The sequence below is a fragment of the Aplysia californica genome, unplaced genomic scaffold, assembly GCF_000002075.1.
Source record: "Aplysia californica isolate F4 #8 unplaced genomic scaffold, AplCal3.0 scaffold01345, whole genome shotgun sequence".
NCBI lineage: Eukaryota > Metazoa > Mollusca > Gastropoda > Aplysiida > Aplysiidae > Aplysia > Aplysia californica.
In genome coordinates, this window is record NW_004798615.1 from 64043 (window position 1) to 73744 (window position 9702).

General features: G+C 38.1%; 1 protein-coding gene and 1 long non-coding RNA gene across 2 annotated transcripts in view; one reads left to right on the forward strand and one right to left on the reverse strand.

Moving 5' to 3' along the window:
* On the reverse strand, positions 1-8165 carry LOC101845897 (ubiquitin-fold modifier-conjugating enzyme 1). The gene is made up of 5 exons (XM_005112640.3): positions 8009-8165; positions 4956-5087; positions 3921-3997; positions 2736-2826; positions 1-315 (listed from the first exon to the last, which is right to left on the reverse strand). Exons 1-5 carry the CDS (start codon positions 8129-8131, stop codon positions 223-225), a joined length of 516 nt encoding a protein of 171 aa, XP_005112697.1. The 5' UTR covers positions 8132-8165; the 3' UTR covers positions 1-222.
* Positions 8166-8409: 244 nt separating this feature from the next.
* The window catches only part of LOC101846110, a 4339-nt gene continuing 3046 nt past the window's right edge, over positions 8410-9702 (forward strand). Inside the window, exon 1 of the long non-coding RNA XR_221221.3 lies at positions 8410-8771. This is a non-coding gene — a long non-coding RNA (uncharacterized LOC101846110). The remainder of the gene's footprint in view (positions 8772-9702) is intronic.

A 9702-nucleotide genomic window follows, 5' to 3' on the forward strand; every position in this document is an offset into this window, starting at 1 on the left:
TAGAAGGAAAAAATAGTGTATTCATTTTTTTTCTTTTCATTTCTTTCAAAAAAACGGAGTACCGGTACGGTACAGGTTTCTTGAATCAATCAAGCTTAACTGGTATCACAACAAGATGAACTGCCCACAGAAAAAGAACAGACATTTCCCAAACACATTCACGACGTCATTGCAAATTTACAAAAATCAACAAAAGAAATTGCACTAGGTGGTGGGTCTGTATCAGCTGTCCGCTGACTTTGCGTCTGCTTCCTTGTGAGTGACCACGCCCCGCTGGATCAGGTCGGGGATTTCCACTGCTAGCCACGGGCCCAGCTGAGGAGAAAGGAATAATAATAATAATGATGATAATAATAACAATAATAATAATAATAACAATGATGATTACAATGATGATAATAATAATAATAATGATCATAAAAATAGCAATAATAATAACAATAACAATGACAATAATAAAAATAGTAATAATACTGATAATAATGAATGATAATTATTATATTAATAACAGTGATCATGATATAATAATAAGACGTAATAAATATATTATATAGGGCCTCATTCCTTGCAGGCCGCAAGAGCTGTACAATGCAGAACTATCACTCAACGGATGAATCAAACGATAGAAAAAAAAATAAAAAAATTGTGAGAACTTTTAACAACATAAGCACACTCACACACAATCTAACTTCCCCCCCAATGTGTCCCTTGTGTGACTATACATATGAGACTGTGGATCATCACCTGTTCCACTGCACAGCCCCAAATGACATCAGAGCTACCCTTCTCCCTCCGAGACCTAACATTGACAACACACTCTATGGAACATTACAGCAACTGCAGCAAACCTGCACTTATCACTACATGGCATTGGACAGAAGGGCGAGAGCCCAGATGTTGCTGGATCAATAATAACAACAACAACAACAACAACACAAACAATCTCAATCACACACACACACACACACACTCACAACTTCCAGACTGACAAAAATTATCACACACAAACTGTACAGGGACAGTTATTTTGTATTAAAAATTTCTCCTCAATTGGAAATCAAACTGTGGTATCCTGCATACGACCTAACCACAGTGCCACAGACACAGGAGGAAATGACATGGATTGGGAACATTATTGTGTCTTCAGACTTTTCTTCAACCCTCTCCACCTGTCTGATGCTATCCTACACGCATTTCTTTTGGGAGGGAATTCCAAATCTTAGAGGCAGAGGAGGAGGAGGAAGGAAAGGTTCTTCCCACTTCTTCCCAACTTATTAAACTTTAACTCCTTATCTCCGGCAAGCTGCTCCCAGCGGCTCACTGTCGGAACCGCTGTGCCGGTAAGCTGCCGGCAGAGGTTTGAGCACATTCCTTTACCATGATAACCACCACTTTGACGTCAAATCAGTTTTCGGCAATTGCTGAAAACGGGTCTTCCTTACCAGGACTCCATTCATTAGCAGAAGAACTATTGAAAAATACGTACACTCGTTTTGATTTAATTACCAACTTAGTGACATATAAATGTCATTTTTAGTTTATAGACTTTGCACCAAAAGAAGGGCCCTGCATAATGCGATTACCCCCCCCCCCACTCTGAGAAAATGAGTAAAGAGTTTACTACAGTACACTGACATGTTAAACCCCGTGGGCTGCACACTACATCATGGCAGGAACATACACAGCCTTTTATGCGACTAAAAAACAAAACCAAAAAAACCCCCAAACAAAAACCCTTCCCCAACTATCCCGGGCAACAATCCTCCGGGTTTTGAGCTCTCAATCAGGGCTGCTGCCAGTTTGGCCCCTGAGGCCAAATTGCTCAAATTTGGCTCTTTAGGATCATGACTGGCCCCCCAAATAATAGTTGGCCCGAATTTGGCCCATTTTAAATTTGACCCCCCCCCCCCCCCCCCCCCCAAAAAAAAAAAATTTTTTTTTTAAAATAATAAAAAAATACAAGCAACGAGGAAGCCTGGCATGACCACCAACAGTGACAGGGTAAACAGTAGCGTGCAATTCGTGCAATGATGACGGAAAAAGATGAGGTACCGTACCGTAATCATGCTTACTGATTTGTCAATGTTATTTAATTTGGTTGAATATTTATTTTCTTCACAAAGATTGGACCCAAATTGTGATATTGTTGGCCTCACACCAGAAAAAAAACAAACTGGCAGCCCTGCTCTCAGTGAGGATAAAAAACAGACACCAAGGGACGGAAATGGCGTCTGTGGTGTAGCCGTTACGTGCTTCGATGTCGCACGCAGGAGACCCCAGTTTGATTCCCAAGTGGGGAGGATTTATTCTTTATCGAGTGTCTGTCTTTCTGCTGCGAGGTTGTACCCGTCTCAGCTGGGGTTGGCCATGACTGGCTGGATCGGAAACCTAATTCTAAAATTTTCTAGATAGTATTTTTAGAATTAGAGGATCATTTCCCTTGTACTAGGGATTCAGGGAATGTATCAGAATAGCTCCCTTCTCTCTCTCTCTCTTCTGGCACTGTGGGGTCATAAGTGGTCAGCGATGCCGACAGCACGCAGAAACTCAATACTCTCCGGGGGGTCCTTGAAAAGTGCTGAACGTGGGTCGCTGTAAATAGGTCCCGTAGGGGAGTAAAAGGTCAATCAAGATCTAGTGGGGAAATAGGCTGTGCCAAACGTGGTGGGCACAATAGCCTACTCACTCACTTCTGAGTCTACACCAAACAGGGGAACGAAGAAACTTTTACTTACCCCGAGAGCCATGGCGTGGGCTATGCCAAATCTGGGCACATTTCTGGCCCACAGAGGCTTGAAGTGATCGGTCAGGCAGATTTTCCCGCCCCTGTGGGAGGAAGGAGAGAAAATAACGTCACGCGCTGTTGCAGTCCTTTATTAGTCGACATTGTTCAATACAGCCAATAGATAAACTAAATCGTCGTTAGGTGAAATTACCATTGTCCAGTCCTTTATTAGTCGACATTGTTCAATACAGCCAATAGATAAACTAAATCGTCGTTAGGTGCCATTACCATTGCCCAGAGTCCAGAGAAAATCCGAATTGGAAAGTGGGTGGTTGGAAGGTGCAATTGGTAGATACTGTTTCCTCTCTCTCCCCCTGTCATTTCTGTCTATTCGCCAGACTTTTTCCCGGCACTTAACGACCACTTGTGTGTTGAGGTGTATCTTTTACTCTAACAAATAAACGGTAAAGGAAATTTTGGCTTTTTTGTTGTAATTTGTAATATATTATACTTGCTTGTTTTTCTTAAAGTTTTTTAAAATGCCGGATGTATGGTTAAAGTCGAAAAGTTCAGTGTCAGCTGTAATCTGATAATGTTGTGGTTTAATTTCTCAACAGCAATTTTGTCACTCAGCTCTTGTTGGCCAGAACAACACGCTCCGTGTTATTTCCATTCACCCCTTCCACCAAAACGACACAGAACAAATGCAAGTTTCACCTTCGCTAATCAAATACACATTTCCCTCAAGTCCTCCAAATCCATGTTCATAAAATAGGTCAGTTTAAAAATAGACATGATGATACTTCCTTTCTTTGTGCGAATTCAACACTTGAAGGTGTACTTTTTGAGTGACAGCACGTTGTATCACTGAAAATGTTGGATCCACAATCTAAGTCATTTTCCAAATCAAGATTGTTCATCAAAATCCCTCTACAATACACCTACTTTCTCTGCATTCAGTCTCACTGTTCTCTTCTCCAATGGGGTCGATGGTTTACTTTTTTTTGGCAAGGTGAATGAGGTAGCCTAGAGATCCTGATCCAAAATAGTCGGTGATACAAAAACTTACCAAAATTTTTAATAACAGAGTCAGATTTACTTCTGGCTGTTCATAAAAAGCCACAAAATTATTTATGGCATATGAGGGATTCATTCGACAGTTTCGCTTCCACAGCTGGACGTGAGCCCCACTCACCTGTACATCTTGGCCGTCTTCCCGTCCAGTTCTGGCAGAGCGATCTCTGGCGCTGTCGTCGGGTACGTCACTGGAATCTGGCACACAGGGGAAACAACAAATAATGAAATCTGAGAAATCGGCATTTTTTTTACCAGTTTAGAAATTTTTAATTAATTTTTTTTTTTGGCTCAACGCCTCATATGCACATTCAGAAACACTTTTGTGAGTGAATTTTATGGAAAAACATGGACTTAAGGCACAAAAAATGTAAATTTGCAGTTTCCAAGGACTCTTATAATTATGCTATGGAAATCATAAATTTTTGGCGGCCATTTTCTCAGTAATTTTACTTCTGAAATCAAGCGACCCCCACCTCCTTCAATTACAAATATCTCAACTTCTATTGGAAATAAATGGATATTTTTTAATTGAAAGCAAGGCAAATGAACAACCTTTAAGATAGTGAAATAACATATAGTGGACAGAAAACATATGAAGGATGGAGACTTGATGCATTCCCAGACCTGCCAACCATGCCATAACCAAAAAATGAGAACTTTCCTCAGAATCTTCCCTAAAAGGAGGAGTAAAACACACATCCTACATATGAAAGAAAAAAGCTATGGAAACTGATGTTTGCTTTAGCATCGCCAAGATGACGATAGACAGGACTACCCGGTACTCCTGCCGTTTTATCTCCTTTATGTAAGCCTTGCCAGTATTTCGGAGACCCTGGACGTAATAGCCAAACGGATACACTAAATGACACAATCTCTGTAACACTCTTACGATATATATATATATATATTGATAAATGAGCAAATAGACAAACTGGGGAGAGGAGAAAACTCACTGTGTTCTGACTAGTATGACTACAAGTGACAATGTCTGTTGCACACTTTACAATGATCTTGAAGCCTAATTCTAAGTTATTATTTCAACTCATGACTTCACAAAAATTCATAAAGTAATCTACATAAGCTAAATAAAGAAAACTTGTTAGCGCAGACGGATGATCCACCAATCTTTAAAAACCATTCAAGAAGTACTCACATCAAACTCGACGTCGAATTCATACTTGAGCAGCTCGTGTATGTACCAGCACTTGCCGAACCAACGAGTCCCTTCCTTGTTGGACTCCAGGCGGAACCAATCATTGTCGCTCTCTTTGTTGTTTTGCACATACTGGGGAAAAACAGATGACATTTAAAAAGGTTGAAAAAAGCGTGATAGACAAAATTTTAAAAAATTTAAATCAACTTGATTTTAAAAATAAAACTCAGTGATTTAAATCACTTTTTTTAAAAATGTATTCAGTTTTTACATATTTAAACATTCAGAATTCCTTTCCTTAGTTTTATAAAACTATATAATGTTTAGTAGACTAATATAATCATGCTTAAAAGTCTGCTTTCCCCCCTGTCACTGTAAAATAATACAGTTCTCAATTTACTTTTTTTTCATAATTGAAAACCAGGGCTGGGTTGATTTAAATCAGGTCGATTAAATCAGTTGATTTTTTAAACATTTAAATCAACTTGATTTTAAAAATAAAACTCAGTGATTTAAATCACTTTTAAAAAATGTATTCTTTTTTTACATTTAAACATTTGGAATTCCTTTCCTTGGTTTTATAAAACAGATATAAGGTTTAATAGACTAAAATAATCATGCTTAAGTCTGCTTTCCCCCCTGTCACTGTAAAATAATACAGTTCTCAATTTACTTTTTTTTCATAATTGAAAACCAGGGCTGGGTTGATTTAAATCAGGTCGATTAAATCAGTTGATTTTTTAAACATTTAAATCAACTTGATTTTAAAAATAAAACTCAGTGATTTAAATCACTTTTAAAAAATGTATTCTTTTTTTACATTTAAACATTTGGAATTCCTTTCCTTGGTTTTATAAAACAGATATAAGGTTTAATAGACTAAAATAATCATGCTTAAGTCTGCTTTCCCCCCTGTCACTGTAAGTAGTAAAATAATACAGTATTCAATTTACTTTTTTTTCATAATTGAAATTAGCATTTTCTTTTTCTTTTTAGACAAACACAAGCCGCACACACCCACACACTGTAATAAAATGCAAGTTTATCTATGCATAATTACCCCCCCCCCTTTCTTTTAGACTCACATTTCCTTCATTTTTTGTCTGTAGCCATAATTCACTGATATAGTAGATTAAGGCTTTCTAAAATTGCAGTTGCTTAAATTAATCATTAGTTAAAATAAAGACAATACATTTTGCACTAAAAGAACATACTTTTAGCCACCAAAAATCCCAAACTGTGTTGACATTTTTAAAAAAATCAAAAAAATCTGATTTAAATTTAAAAAATTATAATTTAAATTTAGAAAATCGATTTTTAAAATTTTTATTTTTAAAAAAATCACCAACCCTGGGCCTATTCATCATTTGTTTGCTGAATTTGTTTTATCAAGAGCTTCATTGCCTTCCTACCCCTAATGGCATAAAAACTCCTGAATTTTTTTGTCTAATCTTAATTTAATATAATGCCAAACTCATAAATTGGGGGATAGGAGCTTGGAATTGGGGTTCGGGAGGGAAGAAAGGTCGGGGTGCAGAATGGTAGAGATGTTTCCATGACACCCACATTTTTTAATACTTCTTCATAAGTTCTATAGGCCCAAATACGCTTTGATTCCGTCCAAAAAAATATCTCGTAAAGTGCGGAAGAAGAAATAACGTTTGTTTTAAAGCCTATCTATCTTTATCTATTTAATAATAAATTTATTAAATTTGTAGATCTAGTTGTAGACAGTACGCTGTATTACTGCTTTCTAGTATTCAAGATATTATAGTACACCACGGCGCCCGTGTAAAAAAACCAAAAAAAAACCAAGGGCCAAGCCTCGCCTCTTGCGCATGAGAGAGAAAACATGCTTAGCCCGTTGCTTTAGCATGAAAGCCTTCACACAACTTGCCACAAAAAACGTGGCGGACGCAGCTGTCGAATGTGGCCATCACGCAGCAAGTCGAGAGAGGGGCGTACTGTATCTAGTGCCTGTAGTGTACATCTATGTATCACACACAGAATTTAATTTTTTTTTCTCGATGTCATTCTATCTGTCATCCCGTCATGTGATCACAATCTCTCTTTTCTATTATTTAATTTTTCCCATTCTCCTTCGTCCCTTCCCAAGGCCCTCCCCACCTCTTTCTTCCCAGCCCCATCCCCTCTTCCTTGCGTGCATTCCCACACCCAACACACCCCCACAATGTGACCCAGCCCAGCCTATAAGATTCTATAAAAAGAAACACTGCAGTTCGCGAGTTTAAGTTTAGACCACAGTCGGCGGCCATATTTACTCCACTCCCCTCCTCGGCCTGCTGTGAAGAGAGAGAGAGGAGGCTCCATTTGTTTTAAGCTCCTTGATCCAGCCCTTGAGTGAAAAGCAGTATCTAAATAAGGAAGGACATCTGTAACGAGCGACCACCCCATCAAACACAATAAAGAAGAGGCCTAGATCTAGACCTAACCCTAACCCTACCCCTATCTCAAGCCCTCAATTCTGCTCTGTCTCATAGTGGTCGCTCGTTACGGAAGTCCTCCCCTAAATAAAACTGTTAGCAATTTACAACAGGTTTGAATTTTTGGTTTGTCCTACCTACCCTACAGCCTACTGCGGTGATCTTATACTTTAGCACGTTAAATTCCCAAAGTCTACTAGATCTAATCCCCGACTCAGATCTTCAAAACTTTGAACTGGGCCTTAAAATGCGCAAACTACCGTAATTTTGTCATGGACAGATTGGTATACCATTGGTTTTTAGTCTTCTTGATCTAGAAATCTAGATCTACATATGATTTTGGAAGCCATTGATGAGTATAATCTAGATCTAGAGTCTAGATCTAGATTTAAAAGAGGTCGATCGTTACGGAAGTCATCAATTGACGAATTTAACGTGCCAAAGTTAAAGTATAAGATCACCCCTACTGACTACTGCTAGCCTAGTCTAGTCTGCTTATTATACACAAATATTATTCAGTCTACACGGCACGGTGGACTCGCTCAAAACACCACAATATGGTCGACTATCAAATCACTAATAACTGTCAAACATAACTAAAAAGCGTACTTGAATCAATGCTTGATATTCTTCTTTCAATCTGGGGATCCATAGCTCCCCATCTCGAGGACCAGCTTTTGTTTTGAGTAATGGAATTTTCGCAAGAGTTTTCTTCGTCGCTTCGTCAACCATCTTGAAATGTTACAACTTCCGACTTCCGATTCCGAATTTGTTCCAAAAAAACGCCAAAAAGTTAACCGGGATGAAATCACGAAAGACGATTCCCTTTATTCTCGAAACAATTCAAAATTGAAAATTAGCGCTGCGGTTAGCTTCACATTGACGTCGGAGGGGGGGGGGTGTTGGGGCGACCAAAAACCCCACTAGATCTAGCATAATTAGTTCTATATTGTTTTCTGTTGTTAAATGGTTCATAAAGAGTCAAACTTTTTTTTTTTAATATAAGAATGTCAAAATTTAAAAATGAGCCAGGCACAGACTGGTGCACAGACCGTATTTATAAAATCATTGGACTGGTGTTCGAGAAAATCTATTTATAGAAGCACGTCATAAACCAGGAATTCCCGTTCGAATTTGCTAGGGAAATTACATCGAAGCATCGAAAGTCGTAAGTGGATCCATATCCTTCCTTTGTCCTGTCCATCCCAGTTCCAGATTGTTTAAAACAAGAAGACGCTACTCACAAACGACATTTACAGACTGTTCTACAGGTTTTCAAGAAACATAGATCTAGATCTAGATCTAGATCTCTAGATTTGGACTCTGGAAGTCAAAGACTGATTCACCGTTCGAAACTGTGCCCAGCTGACAGGTGAGAAAATATTGTTTGACGAGATTTTAGAATTCGATTCTCAAGATCTAGATTCTAGATCTAGATCTAGATCTAGATCTAGATCTATATCTATATCTAAATCTAGATCTATCTAGACTAGGTCTTGCCGTTTAAGTCAAATTAAGTGTTTAACTTTAAGCCTAAAAATAATTTCAGAAATCCTTTCAAAGCCTCCACACCTTCTCTCCCTAGATCTACCTATCAAACACTAAATAGAAAAAAACAAACAATTACAATTGAAAGAAGGCCTACACTACACATTGTTCTTAGATCAAAAGCTTCAAATAGACCAATTATGTCCTTTGGTCCTAGGGTGTGACTCAGCGCTGACCCGGGGCCGGGGAACCGTCTTGTGCAATAAAAGTTTATCTAAACTAAACGGAAGCTTATACCCCTATGCTATGTCTCCAGGCTTACAAAACTGGTGTATGTACAACAAATGTTTAAAATTCTTATTTGGCTTTGAGGCTATCATTGTAGTCTTAAAGTTAAAGACTTGAAATTGGCATCCCCTATAAGTATACAAGTGCTGCTAGGCACAATTACCGATTCTTTGAAGGTGACTTTTACTTTTTTTAAGGAGATTTTGTGAAATAGACATTAAAAGGTTGGAATATTGACATGAAATTGAAAGCTCGAACTCTAGTACTGAACAGATGACAAAGCAAATTGACAAAGAACGAGAAGCCTTTACATAAATAAATAATAATAAATGAATAATAAATTACACTTTTATTTGCCCCGGAAGGGCACTTTAGTTTGGTTTACAATGGCAAACATACATCATAAATTATGAATACGTACATACATACAAAAATGCATCAGGCATAAATACATACATAATAAATACACAATATTACACAAATACAGAACAGTTTACAACCATGCCACTGCCAGTCGCCACTGTGCA